Here is a 19,983-nt window from a genome sequence, read left to right as displayed (position 1 = left end):
AGGCAAGACATTCATGTCAATCAACTATCGTGGGAGTGGCCTCTGTCTGTGTGTCATCACACAGACAAGAAGCTGAGAGTAATCTGATTTTAAAAAGGGGATATTACTTTTTCAAAATTAAAAAAAAAAAAAAACACTGGGTGGATTTTTATCATTGTAGGGTGGTTGTGTTCACAAACTACCAACACACATTAATATTCAAAGAACATGTAAAAGTGAGTTTTGCATCGGATGACTTCTTTAACAAAGCTGCTAAGACAAACTTTTACTAAGGACTAGAGAGACGTCTTAAACTAAGATTATGGATGATGTCAGCATGCCTACTATGCACACAGTGATTGACTGATAGGGGAGGAGTCTCTGTCATAGATTTGTTTATAGAAATATTGTAGTGAGCTATGTAATGTTGCCATATTCAGAGTTTTAAAAAATGTTGCATTCAAATAAAGATTTTAAAATGCAAGTAAATTGTGAGGGAAGATGTGTAAAAATAAACAAGTGTTTTTAAAAAGTGTAAGTTCCAAGGCAGAATGCCAGCAACAGCCATTTTAGGATAGTTTGGATTTGGTCTTAGAGACTTGTTGGACAAAGTTTGCATAAAATGGATGCAACTAATTCAAAACATTTGCATTTATTTTATATTTGTTCATTCCTTCATGTATGTTAGGACTTTTTAAATTACATTAGTCCAGCAATAAAAAAAGCACGATTTAAGCATCTGAACAAACACTATGAAAATCTGTGTTAAAACAATTCTTTATCTTGAAGGTTCTTTCACATTATACATGAGAAAAAGACGGGAAGTGCACAATAATAGTTGCAGAAGATTTGCATCGATCCAGTACACATTATGACAAGGTAAACAAATACAGTGAGTTTGTCTGAGTGATGGATAGAATAAGAGGAGGTGTGTCATGTGATGCACATTTAAATGAGGCGTACTTAAATATTAAATGGCACACACTCTCCTTCCTATAGAGAAAAACGGACGCTTTTAATCAGCCATGAAGAAGCTCTACAAGTGCCTGTGGATCTTACTGGGTAACGTACAACTTTAATGCATGTGCTATTTTACTAGATTCACACTTAAATAATGAGTTTTCTGCATTGATTTGTTTGAAGATATTGTTTGTAGTTTACTGTACACTCATGTCACCCTCTAATGTGAATTTACAGCATTTTGTAAAGTGTTAAATTGTCTTGCCTATTGAACTTAATCTTTTAGTTTCATACATTCATGCTTGTCTATAATACGGTATGTTTAACCACAATTTTTTATCACATGATCTTTCTAACATTTCCGATAATTATCAGTGTTGAAATCAGTTGTTTTGCTGAATACATAAAAAAAGAAATCTTACATAACATTATAAATGTCTTTACTGTCACTTTTGATCAACTGAATGCCTCCTTATTGAATAAAGGTGTGACGTTTTAATTTTTTTTTTTTCGATATGAATATAGATTGTGGAATTGTTTGTAACTTAGTTCTCCTTAGTTTATTTTAGATCTACTTTAATATAAACAAATCTAATGTTAAATAGATGCTCATTTGTTTATCAAAATATTTTGTCAACAGTCTGTTCTTGTCAGGGACTGGTAGTGATTTATGCAAATATGAATGGGATTAAACAAAACCTGGTTCTACTCACAAATATCGTTTCCACAGGGTTTTTATTAATCGAGGGAATGGCAAATGGAGAAGAAGGCAAGAAACATTCATTTTATTTAAACCTTTGTCCTGGGTGTTTAAACTGGCTAATATAAAGTACTTAGGCATGTAACTTTGACATTAAGCTTTGAGGAAGTTTGATTTTGTTTTTAAAACTCTTTATACTACTGCACATCGAAAGAGAAACGTTAAATATTCTTTTGGCTCATCATTTGAAATATATGTGGCGTTTTTTTATATTGATAAGTAATGAAGTTTAGTTTGGTAAGAATTTTAATTTTTTTTGAAATTTTGAGAGAATAAAACAATGGTGACTTCTCACCGGCATTTATTCTCGAAACATTTTCCAGAGAACGCAGCACCATGGGGCAAAACTAGTGAGTCATCAACTTATGGAAGTTGGCTACCTACACATGCTATTGATGGAATGTTGACCACCTGGTCCCACACCAAATCACAGACCGACCCGTGGTGGAGAGTGGATCTAATGAAAGTGTACAGAGTGAACCGAGTCACCATCACCAATAAAAACGCCAATGCTGAAAGGATTAACGGGGCGGTGATTCGTGTCGGCAACTTCCTTGATGTTTACAGCAACACCATGTAAGAATTTATTTGATTGTCTTTATGAACATGACTGCAGATGAACAGAAACCAATAACAGATGATCTTTCTGGCTGTAGATGTGGTGTGATTTCTAGTCTTGCGGCCAGTGCCACTGCTACTTTCTCATGCAGTGGGATGGAGGGACGTTACATGGTTGTTCATATTCCTGGAGTTAACAAGATTCTTAGTCTTGCTGAAGTTGGAGTCTACGGGCATTTGGCAGGTATTTAATTATTGTGGAGCAATTTTCAACTTTAAATGTAATAAAATACTTTTTATTTTCACTTTTTCATTAATGAAGAAGCAAACTAATAAGCTAATAAAACAAGTTCAGCTGAAATTAATGACACTATATGTCCTTACAATTTTTTCTCTTCATTTTAACTGCAAATGGGAAAATTATGAAAATGTGTAAATGAAAAGTGGTCTCTCAAATACACCACAAGTAATATACAGGACAGAATAAGCTGTATTGATTACTTGATTTGTGCTCATTTTTCATTTGTGGGAATGACAGACCATTTATTTTAATTATAAGGCAAAAGTGCATTTTATCAAACATTTACCACAATAAATTTAAGTTACATTTTATCTCATTTCATTAACAAAATTAATTTCTTTAATTTAAGAAATTCATGTTGTACGTTCTCTTGCAGCAGCTGATTCTTTGTATACCCACGAGTCACGACTGCTTTAACTTATTCTGTGTTCCAGGCAGGTTTTTAAGCTCGTAAATCACGATTTCAAATCACGACTCACCACTTTGTAGCATTCCAGGCATGTCACCCCAAACTGCCTGAGCGCATTTATTATTATTACATTATTATTAATCTGTCTGCAACGTTATATTGTCCTAAAGTATATTTTTTCACTGTGTACCACTTGCATAAACACCGCACCTGTAGGTGCTGATATAGTGGTTTCGCGGGCTATGTCACGTCAGAACTCGGAACTGGGAGTACATCGATCTAGGAGTTCACGAGTGGGAAGTCCACGATTAACGCAGCAACCTATGCATGCAGGTGTATGCACATACACATTAAAGAACATTTCTCAAATGTATATACTAAAATGTGTTCTGCAATTCGAGATCGCAATACAGGCGCAAGCTGATAGACTATGTAATTTTATTTTGTTTTGTAAGTTAATGCACAAGTAAATGTGAGCACAGAGCATTTATATTAGAAAATATGCGCTAATTTGTTTTTTCTCTCATTCATTTGTAAAGTACAAACAAAAATGAAACAATTTAAATGCATAAAATAACTCATTTGATTATTCTGGCATTTATGTGCTGTTGACTTCTGGCCTTTTTCACATTCTTATCATTATTTGCACGTCTCATCCATGAGTATGCAATGTTGGAGAACAAGCTTTTGGGGTTTTTGAGAACCATAACCAAGCTGACCGCGCAATAGTGAGCCTCTACAAAAATATCTCAGTTACAATTAAGTGCAAAATTCATTGTATTCAGTTTTGTTTTAGTCACTAAACCAGTCCAGTACTTTGTAGTCAAACACATTTTTATATTGAAATAATGAAGATTATTGTGCCACCCCAGACTGGTTGCTGGCCCCTCCCTAGCTTAGCCACCTCAATGAAAACATCCTGGCTCCGCCACTGGTTGACAGAAATGTTATTGACTCCATGCATTACGTATTACGAAAGTGACATTCAGAATTTGTACGTGCTTTTATGTGGTCTTGCCAGTATGTGAAAGCCGGCGGGTTTCTCTGCATACACACACCCAAAGTGTGCTTAGTGCTTACCGAAAGCGCCTCTCGGTCAGCGTGTGAATGCTGAATTAAGTTCTCTTTCGCATGTTATTCCTGCACACTTACAAGAAACGTAATGTCAAAATGCACCACCTTGGAAGGTATTTATGTAAATGCAGGTTTTGTCTCGAGTAACCAGTTGGGAGAAATATAAATGTTATATTTGATCTGTGTATCCAGTCTCAAAGTGACAAAAGCACCATAATCAAACAAAAGAAAAAAAATCTCACTGCTCTTGACTGAAGCAGTTCAGTAACTTCAATAAGAATCATCTAGGGGTTGATATCAAGTAAATTGGGCCACTTTTTGGTTAATCGCTTGGGACACTAACAAAAAAGCCATGTACGATATTTAACTTGTTCTTATGATTAGTAAGGACTGTTTTTAATATTTTTATATTGAATTAATTTAATAAAATATAATTGTTCAGGTCCTACAGCTTTTGAAACATTTGGATAATTTTAACTGAAACTAACGGCTCATTTTATCTTAACACATTCAGGTTAATTGGGCCAGTAGCTAAAAATGCTTTTTTAAATAAAAATCTGGATTATTTAGCAAAATCAGCATTTTATCTCACAGAGGCCATCAAGACATGGGCCACTAATCATTATTTCTAAATGTGCATTCGTTTTTTATTGATTTATCAACCGTATTATTTAGAAGTAAGATTGGATAAGTCAGGCCACTCGCCTTGCTTTTTTCTAGCACAGTCTCAAAATGTTCCCAATCCATTTGTGTGTATTGAAATAAAAGTTCTTATAATGATTCTGAGCTTTACTCACTTTTTTAGACAGTTTTGAACACAACTGTACATTGTGGTGGCAAAATTATTATTATTATTTTTTTCGGCAAATGTAAGTTTATATGTCATTTTTCAAACTCAGTTTAACTCAACAATAGCAAGTTTTCTGCCACCAGATCACTTCATCACTGTTTGCAAACATTGAATTTGTCTTTTATCCAAAGCGACTTACAACTGGGGAATACAACAAGCGATTCATCCTAAGGAGGCAGACTGACATAGGAAGTACTCAAAAATACCTTATATCAGGTGTTGTTATGAGTACAGGCTAGAAAGGGAAGATCAAGAAAGAGAAGAGAACAAAGTTTTTTTTTTTTTTTTGAGTCAAATAGTGTCGAAAGAGATGGGTTTTCAGCAGTCGCTTGGAAACTGTCAAGGAGTCTGAATTCCGATTGGGGTGCCTCTTGAATGTATACATTTACTATATAACAACAAAGAAAGTCAAGTCCAGCCTATTTATTTTTTTACCTTCTAAAAGCTGTTTCACTCTGAAATATGTCACAATACATAATTCAAGCCAGCCATAACCTCTGTTACATGAATTTATGTTTGCTGAGCAGGACACTAATTATGAGATGGAGTGAAATCAATAAGGCAAGATGTAATAGAGGTTTGCTTTTGTTACATTTAAATTGTCATTGCCTTAAAAAGGTTAAGATACTGACAAACAGAAGTGTTTAGTTGGACTCGACTCGGACTCGACTTGGACTTGAACGGTTTCCTCGGACTCGACTTAGATGGACTGGAAACCAACACTAGCAAAAATAGAAATCTAATTTGTGCTCGTTCAAAGTGTGCATAAACATGGGTTTTTGTGCATTTTCCAGGAAATCATGCAATAGGAGGAGCTGTTGTACAGTCATCGACATTTGCGGACTGGTTTGCAGAAAATGCCATCGATAGCAATCGTGGCTTCCAGCAGTTAAATACAACATGCACCTCAACCCTTACTGAGACTAACCCATGGTGGAGGCTGGATCTGCATGAGGTTTACCAAGTTAGTGAAGTCGTCGTCACTAACAGAAACGACAGCTATGCAGAGCAAATAGACGGAGCGGAAATTCGCATCGGAAATTCTTTGGAAAACAACGGCATCAACAATCCCATGTGAGACCCTTGAGGTTGAAAGGATGTGAAATATTAAGAACAGATGTAAAATACTAATGTGACTGTGTTCTCCATTTTTTGTTCTCTCTGCCTGTAGATGTGCTTATATTTCTGCAATTTCAGCAGCTGCGTCCTACAACTTCTCTTGTAATGGGATGGAGGGGCGTTACGTGATTGTTCATATTCCTGGAGACTGGAAGGTTCTTAGTCTTTGCGAGGTTGAGGTCTATGGGTATTTGCCAGGTAATTAATTGCTGTAAAGCACTGAATTTAAAGCCATATTTATAAATTAAAGTCATAATTTTCACATTTTTGTTTGGTGACAGTAGTTGCAGAAATCACTAACTTAAGTCTTACTAATAATCTTTCCCTCTGCTACAAACTTTGTGCATCATGGTCATCGGGTGCCACATGCACTTTTACAAGTTATTTGAACTGAAATGTGTGTTGGGAGTGTGTACACAACCAGCCTAGAATGACAAAGATCCACGCAGTAGTTTTATTTTAATTTAGTAAAATAATTTGCCCCTTCTCAAATCAAGCCGTTCTCAGATGCTGTCGGTGTTGCGTCACAGACAAAGGCTGCTCCTGCGACAGTTTCCGCAAATCATTTCTCACCAGACTGCTTTAGAAAGGAAGGTCAGTGTAAAGCAGATTTTGCTAAGAAGCTGCTTCTGGAAAATGGATCTGTACCAACTATTCGTGTTTCTGCTTCATCTTCACCAGAAGTGTGTAATTTCTTTTTCTATGAATCTTTGCAAATCGCCTTTTCTAATAATGTGCTAAAAGTAAGCACGTTTCACGATGAATGAAGGTGTAAGAGAACATGGTTATGTCATCTTTTCTGTATACATCCGTCTCAATATAATTCCTAATTGCACGGTTATAATGAACAATGCACTGGTGATTGTCTAGTTACAAACTCTGTATGTTGTTGTAAAACTACATTAAGCTTAGCTTTGTAATTCGAGTTGGTTTAAAGCATGTCTGCTTATGATTAGAAGTCATGTACAATTATTTTAAATAGTTTTGGATCATTAAGAATGGTAACTTTAATGCAATACCTGCAAAACAGTGTTTACAGCCCGCAACTGCATACGAGTAAAGACCATAACTAACGTTACTCACATTTATGTATTTCAATATTAGGACGGTGTAAGTTATGTTAATCGATCACTTATTTGCTCTTGTTCAATTAGCTATGCCTCAGTAAACACATCACATTCGTCTCTATACCTCAGTAAACACGTTGTGTTTGTACTGTATCTCTCTCAGTACACTACCCTGCCAGTACATACAAAGTGACATTAAGTTTACTAACCATGCAGTAACGCCTTGTTTTAGCCATTATTGCCGAACTTCTTCGCGGGTGTCATCTTGTTCCGGGTCCAACTTCGGTTCAAATTGATATGGTTGCACAGATGTGTTTTCAAAGCCTCCCGCGACCATTATTTCCCCAAACTATACCCTCTACTGTTGTCTAGGCAACACCCCATGTGCGATGTGATGACACGCCCCACAGAACTGAATGTTAATATCATTTAAAGGGACATGTACTGAAATTGGTTGCTGAGAATAGGGCTATTTTTACCAGGTAAAAATTTGTGTTTTGCTACACAACCATTGAGAATTTTAGAAAAGAAAAGAAAGAAAGCATCATATATTTTTAGCATCATATTAACTATCCGATGACCCCTTTAATATTGGTATCAGATATCAGAATGTCATGTAATAATGATGTCTTCACATTCATCATCATATATTTTTGTTAACGAGATGCAGTAGAATGCAGGAATGTTAAATGAAGTAGAAGTTTTATGCATAAATGAATGTATTTGTTTAGGTTTCAAAAGATCATTTGTAAAACTGCAGTTTAACTCCAACAATGATTTGTCCGACTCTACAGTGAGAGAAAACATTCTGAAACAGGTGAGAGAAAGAAACAACTTCAGCCTTCATAATTATTGCTGTAAAAAACCTAGTAACTTTGTTTTTGGGAGATTTACATGAATAACAAAATGTATCTATGCATGAAATTAGTGCTAAATGTCTTTGTACATATCATTTTAGGTTTCTTTTGTCATTGGTTTAATTTTGTCCATTTATATATTTTATAGAAACCAAATTTGACTCATAACCTGACATTTCTCCAAAGTTGTAGTAGTAATATGTCGACAATGTTTTAGTCTTGGTTTACAGTAACATAGACATAGACATGAAGATTTGAATTTATCATCATATATTTTCCACTGTAACTCATTTTAGTATTAACATGTTATTTTCAGTTAGGATCTGCTCTAGCTGATAGAGGAATCACAGATGTGAAACTACGTTGGTCTCAAACCCCTAAACCGGTGATCCAGAAAGTGAACACCGCCACAGGTGAGTCTGTTCCTACAACTGTACAGTATCTTATGAAATATGAAATGTTTATTAAAAACGTGATATAATCTTTTTTTTTTTTTTTTTTTGGATTACAGGTCAGTGTATTAATGAAAATTAATACTCTGGAATTCAACAATGTCTTTAATTCACTATACATCAAAATGTATTAAAGACAATGCTTTAGATTTTAAATACACTGACTGAAATTTCCTAATGTGATTATAATATAAATATGTTTGAAGCATTTCTGCTTCCCCGTAAAAATATATAACATCTTTTGTAGTTGTGTATTGTCAGCTAATCAAGACAAATAGTAAAAATGTAATGAAACTAACTAAATGTCAAATTCACATTTATACAACCCACACATGTAATTAAGCTTACTGTGTATTCATTGCCCATATTTAATTTTTCTGTAATATATTAAATTAATTATGTTGGAGCTGTAATAAGATGAACAGAATCTAGTGGGAATGGAGAGAGAACAGTGCATACATAGGGAGCAGAAAGAGCAGAAACTTATAAAATTTTGACTTTTGGTATACAAAACTGTACACTCTGTGGATTAGGAAGAGTATATATATATAGCATTTATATAAATATCGCAGCTGAGTGAACAGACTTCATTTCAAGAGCAGATATGGTCAAGCTGAGAAGAAATACTTGAATGGCAAATCAATCAGTGGGTCTGTGTACCTTCTAGTCAATTGATTTTTTTTTCTTAAAAAGAAATAAAGAGAATTGAGAAATTGTATGATTTTCATTTTTTGCATTTTTTATCATTCTTTAATATTTGTTTCAAATGTGTGGGCACATCTTCTGTACTACATACGTGGCAAATGTGAGCTCAGTTCATTTTCAATAGGAGAGACCCAGCAGACGAGCCAAGCTTATTCTCAAGCAGTGTTAGGCAAAGTTACTTTTAAATGTAATGCATTACGATATAGCAGTTCTCCATAAAAATTAACTAATTTGGTAACTTAGTTACTTTTTAAAGTAATGCATTTACATTACTTTTGGGTTACTTTTCGTCACCTGAGCTGGGCCTGCTTATTTATTTTTATTAAACAATTAAATTGAATTTGACTTTTACTATAATCCTATGTGATCTAAATCCTATGTGATGTTTTGCTATTGCTGACATTTCTGAGCGTTTTTCTTCTGTTTGATTCTCTGTTGCCAAACCTGGACTGTTGTTACTCTGCCGATTGCTTGCTGCCTTCCTTTATGACCCTACCTTGTGGATCTACTCTTTGTTTTGCCTGCTACCAGCCTTGACATTCTGCCTTGACTTTGTTTACAATCTTGCCTAAATTGTTCCTTATCCTGTTTATTGACAATTGCCTGTTTAACCTGTATTTTGAACTAATAAAGCTGCATATGGATCCCAATGCCACTTACTCTGCGTTACTGAAGACTTTGCCAACTTCTCCTTGATGTATGACTTTATGGCTTTGAATTCAATTTGTGACAAAGGAAATACTCTGCCCTTGGGTGGAAGTGAACCAGGCAGAAGGTCGATGGAACAATCATTAGAATAATGAAGAGGTAGTTGCAAAGCTTTAGTCTTGCTGAAGGCCTCAATTATGTCTTGATATTCCACTTGAAAATTGAGGACATTGGTGGGTTCTGTGACAGTCCTTTGGGGGGTGAGGTCCAGACAATGTTGACAGCAAGAATCAGACCACCGAATGATCTGTTTCTCACTCCAGAAAATACAGGGGTTATGCTTCTTTAGCCAGGGGAGTCCCAGGGTGATGGGAGTCCATTGGTGAAACAAACCTGGCCAGAGCCCAGGGACTGTGGAATCATCTTCTGAAGTAAGTTTTATTCCTGACAGCCCCGTCTTCATCCAGAAAGGACTAACTTGAGAGAAAAGAAACTGCTTTCTCCTTTGTTTACTGTGATGTGGGCGTCTACTTTTGGCGCGGCGCCCTCACATGGACGATTTGAATATGAAAAGATAGAATAGCTCTTGGGCGTGATCTAATTAAAACTAATGAAGCAGACAGGAGAGACTGGACATCGTGTTGGTTTCATACGGATTACTTTATCACAGAATATTTGATTTCGATCAACCTTACTTCATTTGAAAGTATAGATACCAAGCTTTCTCTAGATATATTGCTCTTGTCTCTGTGTTGTGTATTGGCTGAGTTATAGTCTATTTTAATGGCGCGTTTCTGAATGAAGATCACGGAGATCAACGCACAGACAGCACACCCTTTTTGTTTTCTTTATTTTGCCAAATCACAATATTTTTTTGGTTTTGTGAGTATATACAAATAAAAGTAAACCCTTTACAGATTCGATTGATGTACTGCTTTTATCTGTACAATCAGAAATGACAGAGTAATTGAAGTTCCTTTTGGGAAACTGCCACAAAACGCGTATACGCATTTGTCGACCCCAGGGGGTTAAGGAAAAGGAGTTTCAGGGGGTCAGAAGACAGAAGGGTCCAGGGTGGATCAAACAGATGGAGGAGCCAAGGAGGAGACAGAAGGGACCTGAATAGGATGAGTTAGGTGAGACCCAGGTCGCAGACATGATTGTAGCCCATGGCTGACAACTCCAGGGGGCTGACAGACGGAGGCAAAGCAGGTAGGGGTAGAGCCCGAGGCAGAAATGAAGAGCCAAAGATCCTGGGTGACACGAGTGAATAGACATGGACAAGGTATATAAAGGGGGGACAAGGACAAGGGGGGCAGTCATGGCCTAATGGTGAGAGAGTCGAGCTTGTAACCCGAAGGTTGCCGGTTCGATTCCCACACAAGCAGGAATTGAAGGTAGGGATTGTGAATGAACAGCACTCTTTCCACCTTCAGTACCATGACTGAAGTGCCCATGACTGACTGTACCATGACTGAACCCCCAGTTGCTCCCCGGTGCTACCCACTGCTCCGGTGTGTGTTAACAGTGTGTTAAATGCAGAGCAACAATTTCGAGTATGGGTCTCCGTACTTGATAATACATCACTTTCAGACTGTTTGTCTGAAACACAGGCGAGTGTGATGGAGGGGGAGAACAGATGGGGTGTGTCATGTGATGCACATTTAAACTCTTCATCCTAAGAGAACGACAACCATGAAGAAGCTCTGCAAGTGCCTGTGGATCTTACTGGGAAATGTATAACATTGATCTTTCTAAAATTGTACTAGATTTGTACACTGAGTTTCTGCAATGTTTTGATCTGTTTGTCATTTGGTTTGCACCCATGTTGATTTACACCATTTGTAACGTTTTAACATTTCTTGCCAAAACATAGCTAAATAATCTAGATCAGTTGCTGTTTCATACATTCATTCTCGCCTATAATGAAGCCGCTTTTAACCACACGCAGTCATAGTTTTTGCATTATGTACTTAAAAATGCAAAAACAAATTTGTGAAATATTATATGACACTGAATATCTGTTGAAATGTAATGGATTGCTGTGATCAGAGCTGTGTTTTCAGCCCCATTACTCCAGTCTGTAATGATCCTTCAGAAATCATTCTAATATGCTGATTTGCTGCTTATTTTCAGTGTTGAAAAAAGTTGTGCTGTCCAATATTTTTTTGACATAATGGATTTTCTTTTTTAGTATTCACAGATGAATAGAAAGTAAATAAAAATCACTTATTTGAAACATAAATCATTTGTTACATTATAAATGACTTTACTGACATTTTGATCAATTTAAATTGTGTCCTTGCTGAATAAAATTATGAAGTTCTTTTATTTACTGATCTCGAACTTGTAGATTGTTGGATTCTTCCCAGTTTATTTGTTAGATCTACTTTACCAATCAAGTCGTATGTTGAATAGTTGCTCATTTGTGTATGAAAATAGTTTGATAGTCTTTTTATCTATTTTTTTGTCCAAAACATCTGCTAGTGATTCACAAGAACATATTTTCTTTAGCTTGTTGCATGTTGTTATTATTATTGGGTTAGTAGTTTCATCCACCACTGTCATTGCACAAATCAATGTTTTGTGATAACATTATCATTCACATAATATTTTGTTAGTAACAATATCAAATTTAATCAAAAATGAAAATATTAATGTAATTCAACAAAACCTGGTCCTACTCACAAAACTCACTTGTTTCCACAGTGTTTTCATTGATTGTCGAAGCAAATGGACAAGAAGGTAGCAATCTTTAATTTATTTTTAAACTTTTGTTCTATTTTGTCTGTTTGAATGTGATATATAATTGCTTTTTAGTCCTGTAATGAAGCAGTTCTGGGGTAGTTTGATGTGTGTTTTTATAAGTCATGTTAGTTATTGCATATTTGTGCTTGCTCTCTGGAGAGCATCAAATGTTTCTATTTATAACATGTTTGTACAACATTGAGCAATGAAGCCAATTACTGATTTCATGAATGCAATGGCCTATCAGAGGTGTTTAAGTTGATCATAACTCAAAATCCCCTTTTTTTTTGTTATTATCATCAGAGATTCATGATAAATGCTTTTTTCACATTTAAATGTTTGAAGGATTTTTTATACAAAATCCCTGCTCTCATCTACATTACGATATAGGCCTAGATTAAAATTATACAAATTAACAAATTTCGGATATCTAATGTAATAAAGTGTCACTGTCTCTCTTTTGTGGCATTTTTGCACTCTTACCTTTCATTTTTGACCCTGTGGTAGACATATTTCTGATGAAGAGTAATAAAGATTAGTTAGGTGAAAGAGAGTAGATGATTTATGCAGGATCGATACCTGAATTTGCCCTTGATGGATTGTTAAACTCCTGGACCCACACTGACGAAGAGACCAATCCGTGGTGGAGAGTGGATCTGCTGAAGGTATACAGCAGTGGTTCTCAATCCTTGTCCTGGGGGACCCCTGCTCTGCACATTTTGCATGTCTCCCTTATTTAACACACCTGATTGAAATCATCAGCTCATTAGTTCAGTTTATGTATCTCTCTCCTAACGAGCTGATGATCTCAACAGGTGTGTTAAATAAGGGAGACATGCAAAATGTGCAGAGCAGGGGTCCCCCAGGACAAGGATTGAGAACCACTGGTATACAAAGTGAACAGAGTCACCCTCACTAACAGAGTGATTTTTGGCTCGAGGATTAACGGGGCAGTGATTCGTATTGGGAACGCCCTTGACATTTACAGCAATGCCATGTAAGGATATTTCTTTGCTTTTTATTTCTGTGGCTGTAGTGAGGAATGAAAACAAACAGATAATACACAATCTTTCTGTTTGTAGATGTGGTGTGATTTCTACTCTTGCGGCCAGTGCTACAGCCACTTTCTCATGCGGTGGGATGGAGGGACGTTATATGGTTGTTCATATTCCTGGAGATCAGAAGATTCTTAGTCTTTGTGAAGTTGCAGTCTATGGGACTATAGCAGGTAATATGTTGTTGTAGAGCACTTGATTGAACATTTTATTGAAAACACATCATAGTTCATAGTTCACGTAGTTCTTTCCAAACATCATATTATACAGACGTTATACAGTCATCGACATCTGGTGACTGGTTTGCTGAAAAAGCCATTGACAGTAATCGAGGTCTCCAGCAGTTGTATACGGGATGCTCCTCAACTCTCAGTGAGACTAACCCATGGTGGAGGCTGGATCTGCATCAGGTTTACAGAGTTAGTGAAGTGGTCATCACTAACAGAAAAGACTGCTGCGCAGAACAAATAAACGGAGCGGAGATTCGCGTCGGAAACTCTTTAGAGAACAACGGCAACAACAATCCCATGTGAGAAACTTGAGGTTGAAAGAACGTCACTGACATTGAGCACAAATGAAAAGGATTATTATGACTCTGTTCTTTATTTGTTCTGTAGATGTGCTGTTATTCCTGCTATTCCAGCAGGTGAGTCCTACAGCTACTCATGTGATGGGATGGAGGGACGTTATGTGAATCTGATCATTCCTGGAGACATGAAGGTCTATGGAGAAGGTATAACATAGTCATATCTACATAAACAAAAAATGCTTTAGTTTTTGCCACCATTTTTAATCAACTGAACCCAAATATCTTTTCTATGTACACAAAATGCCTATTTCTGTCAAATATTGTTTACAAGTCTGTCTAAATCTGTGTTAGTGAGCACTTTTCCTTTGCTGAGATAATCCATCCACCTCACAGGTGTGGCAAATCAAGATGCTGATTAGACAGCATGATTATTGCCCAGGTGTGCAGTAATGTGGTTATGCAGGAGCCGATTGTTGCAGCAGCTGTCCAGGTGGCTGGTCTCAGATGATCTTGGAGTAATTTTGGAGTAATTTTCAGTTAAAGGCAGTTCATCAATGAATTCAGTGATGTACTCATCCAGTTCAGTTCAAATAGTATACGACAGGGGTGCCCAATCCTGTTCCTGTAGATCTACCTACCTGCAGACTTTAGTTCCAACCCTGCTCCAACACAGCTGTCTGTAATTATCAAGTGCTACCTAAGAGAGTAATTAGCTGGTTCAGGTGTGTTTAATCAGGGTTAGAGCTGAACTTTGCAGGATAGTAGATCTCCAGGAACAGGATTGGGTACCCCTGGTATACGATATTGCTGGAAAGTTAAGTGTCCCCAACTAAGCAAGCCAGCGACAGCGGCAAGGAACCAAAACTCCACAGGTGACGGAAATGGAGAAAAAAACATTGGGAGAAACCAGGCTCAGTCGGGGGACCAGTTCTCCTCTGGCCAGACGAAACCAGCAGTTTGTACCAATGTTCCCGTGGTGTAGTGCCGATGGCCATGTAGGTGGCGAGGTCTTCACTGATGATCATCTGGTTGACATTCAGGGCTATAGAAGTCATCTGTAGATGCTGATCCATGATCTGAGCCGGGAATGGACTGGATCCAGGGGACTGCAGTGACCATCTGATCTGGATACAGACTGGATCTGGTGGCTACAGTGACCTCGGAATAAGAATGAAACAGACTGATATTAGCGTAGATGCCATTTTTCTTACGATGCAACGAGTGCATCAGGTGTTATAGGAGGTGTTTTCGGTTCCGGTTGACCTAATTAATGCAGCCTAACAATCCTTTAATGGATTTGGATTATAGAAATGTGCTAATGTTTTATGTGTAAAACAGGTTAAAGAGACGTGTCTTTAATCTAGATTTAAACTGACAGATTGTGTCTGCTTCCCGAACAGTGTTAGGTAGATTGTTCCAGAGTTTAGGCGCTATAAGAAAATGATCTGCCGCTCGCTCACTAACACCGATTTAGACAGATTTGTAAACAACATTTGACAGAAATAGACCTTTTATGTACATAGAAAATGTCTTAGATCTTTGGGTTCAGCTCATGAAAAATGGGGGCAAAAACAAAAGTGTTGTTTATAATTTTGGTCAGAACAAGACACATTGAGGAGCACTGACAGATTTTAGTGAACAAACTCTACTAATTCATGTATTTGTGTATTGAATTGTATATTTGTTTAGGTCCTGTTTTGAAAAGATCATTTGTAAAAATGCAATTTCACTTCAGCAATGGTTTGACTGAGGACCACGGAAACATTCTGAAACAGGTGAGCAGAAGAAACAAGTGATGAGGACACACTAATGGTATTGTTTAATATTATGGCCTGAATTTATTGAAACAAAACCACCAGTGCAGTATGCCCTGCTGATCACCTATTGATTATTCAGTCAAACGGTTTACAGCATGAACGATTTTACAATATTCTTACTTTGTTTAAGAGACACATGGTTTTACACAAGAAGAGGTGTTCAGTTACATGTTTTTTTTTTTTTTTCAGTTGGGATCTGCTCTAGCTGAAAGAGGATTCACAAATGTGACACTGCGTTGGTCTCAAACCCCTAAACAGGAGGTGATGCGGAAGGTGAACACTGGCAAACGTGAGTGTATTCTCACAACTGTACGATAACTTATGACGTATATTGAACAAATATGAATGATTATAAATTGATGATATTTAATAGCAAAATGTTTCATTTACAGGTCGTTGTGATACAGGGAAATAATGCCCTGGAAATCAACAGTGTCTTTGAGTCACTAAATTAAAATTTATTAAACACCCCATATACATTAACTTAAATTTCTTCATAGTTACATGTTTACAATGTAAAAACCTTAGAACTATTGTGCTTCACTGTTACTGTTTATTCAAATCTTTAAGACTATTAAACACCTTGCATAATTGTATAATGTCAACAAAGCATTAGAAAATATAAGGCCTAGACAGGTAGAACAGGGCTAAAGGCGCACCATAAAAAAAAGTGTTTTTCACTGCACCCAAAACGTATGATTGCAGAAAAAAAAAATATATATTTGTATTGAACATTTATGGAGCAACATATTTTGTGTGAAGATAAATCATACAAGTGGTTTATTTTGTTTATTAATCTTATAAAAGGCTGCCTCTCTATCTCCAAATATTTATTATTGTAACATATTTTATTTGATAGTTCTCTGTTGATTCTTGCTCTTTGTGTATGTTGGTTTTTTTCATCTTTTCCCTTATTTTTGCTATAATGTTGTAAGTATAATATTTTTGTTGATTATTTACAGTATTAATGATGGTTGTGCCTTATGTTTTGTTCCCTGTCTTATGTACATTTTCGCAATAAAAAAAAAAATCTTATAAAAGGCTCACGCATGCATGGTTCAAAAGGCACACATATTGTTAATTAAACAATGTCTAAGTTAATACTTCACTTCACTTCAGTTAACACTTCAGCAAAGTTGGCACTATTTTCTTATTTTTATAAGTAGAAGAATGAATTTTTGTTCAATAAATATACTGCCATTAAATGTGTTAATCTAAAAATATTTTAAAATACAGAAACTAAATCATTTAATAAAGTAAAGATTCGGAGAGTATTGAAGAAGATCCCATAATAATTGAATATAACACTTTATAATAACAAACATTATATATAACATAATATGGTAACACTTTATTTTACGGTCTCTTAATTAGTTGCTTATTAGCATGCATATTACTAGAATATTACCCATGTATTAGTACTAATTAAGCACATGTTAATGCCTTATTCTACATGACCATATTATACATCCCTAATCCTACCCAATACCTAAACTTAACAACGACCTTACTAACTATTAATAAGCAGCAAACTAGGAATTTATTGAGGGAAAAGTCATAATTAATAGTGAATAAGTGTTCGCTATTCTAAAGTGTTACCCATAATATATATTCACATATCTAGAAATATGAGATGTGCTTGTTAATGTTAACTAATGAGCTTATTAAACATTACCAAATGATTAACAGATTCTTATTTAATATAAATTGAAATGCTTACAAATGTCATCAAACTTTCAATTCATATGATCATGCATTTTTTTTTTTTTTATCTTCAAACGATTTTGACATGGTTTATAATGATTAAAACTCTATTAATTAATCATTAACAAACATTATATAATGCTTGGATGGTTCTGTCATGTTCGGGTGCTCCTCCGGCTCCATCCTGCCGTTTCACCTGTGCGCTGTCACTTCAGTTGCACGTGGTGTTTGTTTTGATCCTGTATTTGTCTAATTTCACGTTGGGAGCAATCAGCGCATTACCGGCGCGGTGCGCTCAATCAAGCCACACCTGTCTCTTATTTCCGCTGCCTATTTATATCCTGTCTTTGTCTTCTGTCGGCGTGGGTACGTCTTTTGTGTTTTTACGCTTTATGGCTGTATATTAACCTTCTCACTCTGTACTGTGTCCAGGATCCTCAGGTGAGGCATTAATTATTCTTTTGTTTTCCGGACTGTGATGCCGGATTGTGAGCGTCAGTCATTCCTCTCGGCTCGCTCTCTCTCTCTGTGGATGTGTGCGCTGGATTGCCACACCTTTCCTTTATGTTTTGCTCCTGTGCTGATTTTGTGTTCTAAAGTTTTCTAAATAAACTTTCACTTTTGTTCTCTGCATTTGAGTCCTCCGCGCACTTTGCTGACAGAACGTACTAATTCTCTCTAAAGTCGCGGCAACGTGGAGATGGATGAGGAGGATGGTTTATGTCATCCTTGCAACACAGACTCACAAAACATCTCCTTACTGTACTTTTGCTGGTGATGTTCAGCCTATATTGCGAACACTTGATCTTGAACCCACTTGAACCCTTCCAGCTGTGCTGAAGGCGCACTCAATGCGACTGCTGGTGCTGCTGACGGGATGTCCGAGCCACTCTTGACAGTCAGGGTAGCTTGGTCTCCTGTTTCCACCAGCCCTGCAATTTTTTTTAGCACGATTGATGGATGTCTAAAACTTAAAAATAAAACACACCAGGTGCAAATGGCGCATTAAGCGCCAGTGATTTACATGTTAAGTCAATGCAAAGAATATTTATTTTTAATAAAAATTAATTAATTTTGCATGCTTTCATTACATACCACTTCTTTGGGGTGTGTCAAATTTAGGGTAGAGCATGCCTATGGAAAAACTATGGTTTACACCCTGTTTGTGTTTAATCGTCATCTTTTAACGGTGGTTCGCAAACTTAACACTGGCATGTAATGAACGCATGCAAAGTGCATTTACGTTTGCATGACTTTTTTAATATGTGATTTTAGCTCAGTAATCCATCAGTTCGGCAAACACTCAGAAACATAGAATAAAATCTTGCCTTGCCTACTTTTCACAGTGATTGGTTGCCGCTTGGCGTTTTGCGCTTGAGATTGAGTTCAGGAATGCCCAAACTTTTTAACTCTCACGGTGCGTTTCCACTAGCACGTTGCGAGCGTTTTCAGTTCATTCATATGGAAGTTGAGCATAAACGGTCGAGTGGTGCATTTTGGGATTGGAAGCGTCACGGAGAAAGCGTTGAGAGTGGCTGAGAGCATCAAAAGGTTGGGCATTCCTCAACTTTATGCCAATCTCAAGCGCGAAATGCCGGGCGACAACCAATCGCTGTGAGATGTAGGCAAGGCAAAACTATGATGTGTGTTTACGAAACTGGAGGATTACTGAGCTGAAATCACATATTATCAAAAAAGTCATGCAAATGTACTTTGCATGTTTTCATTATATATTACAGTTTTGTTTGCAAACCGCCGTTAAAAGAAGACGATGAAACGCAAACATAGTGTAAATATTGTTTTTCCATAGGCGTGCTCTGCCCTAAATTTGACACTCCTCAAAGCAGTGGCGTTGTAGCGTTGCTAGTGCCACTGAGCGCAGATTTGATGCTGTAGTGGAAGAGCACCATTAAGGCGTTTGACGCGCAAATCGTGCAGGTTAAAAAATAAGAATTTTAGCTTAAAGGATAACTATTGCCAAAATGCAACCTGGGCTGTTTTTTTTTTTTTTTCTGTAAATGAGACAAACTTATATCTAAAAGCATAATTACGACAAACGAGCCATTTTGAGATTGACCGTGATTTCATTTTGTGGTCAATGGCCGGTGAATGGGAGTGCTAGGGGCATAACTTTGAGCGCATCATAATCAAAAATTTTTACAACACTAAGAAGGCTCGACACACCATGAAACTTTGCTCGAAGTATCGCCTGGGTCTCTACACATGAACTCCAGCATTGAGAACATTGTTTGTGTACACAGAGTTTACTAAAAAGAAAGATTTTGAACAACAATCTTTTTACAACTAGAAGATTAATATTGTTTTTCACTTGCGACAAAACAACGAATTAGCCGTGCATTTATATGGAAATATGCTTTAGGAGCTATTCAT

General features: G+C 36.6%; 2 protein-coding genes across 2 annotated transcripts; both read left to right on the top strand.

Annotated features, from left to right (window-relative positions):
* Positions 1–2,099: 2,099 nt before the first annotated feature.
* LOC141331741 (fucolectin-6-like) lies at positions 2,100–8,468 on the top strand. Its single transcript, XM_073836770.1, has 7 exons — positions 2,100–2,275; positions 2,374–2,501; positions 5,686–5,965; positions 6,063–6,208; positions 7,809–7,894; positions 8,251–8,347; positions 8,446–8,468. The coding sequence occupies exons 1-7, from the start codon at positions 2,100–2,102 to the stop codon at positions 8,466–8,468; spliced, it is 936 nt and encodes a 311-aa protein (XP_073692871.1).
* A 2,440-nt stretch (positions 8,469–10,908) lies between these two features.
* LOC141331739 (uncharacterized) lies at positions 10,909–18,488 on the top strand. Its single transcript, XM_073836769.1, is given in 9 exon segments — positions 10,909–10,951; positions 13,385–13,484; positions 13,570–13,769; positions 13,813–14,071; positions 14,160–14,275; positions 15,761–15,846; positions 16,078–16,177; positions 18,025–18,033; positions 18,424–18,488. Coding segments are annotated over 9 exon segments (978 nt in total).
* The last annotated feature ends 1,495 nt before the right edge of the window (positions 18,489–19,983 follow it).

This window comes from Garra rufa, chromosome 3 (genome assembly GCF_049309525.1).
Source record: "Garra rufa chromosome 3, GarRuf1.0, whole genome shotgun sequence".
NCBI lineage: Eukaryota > Metazoa > Chordata > Actinopteri > Cypriniformes > Cyprinidae > Garra > Garra rufa.
The sequence above is the reverse complement of the archived record's forward strand: the minus strand, read 5'-3'. Positions and strand labels throughout refer to the sequence as shown.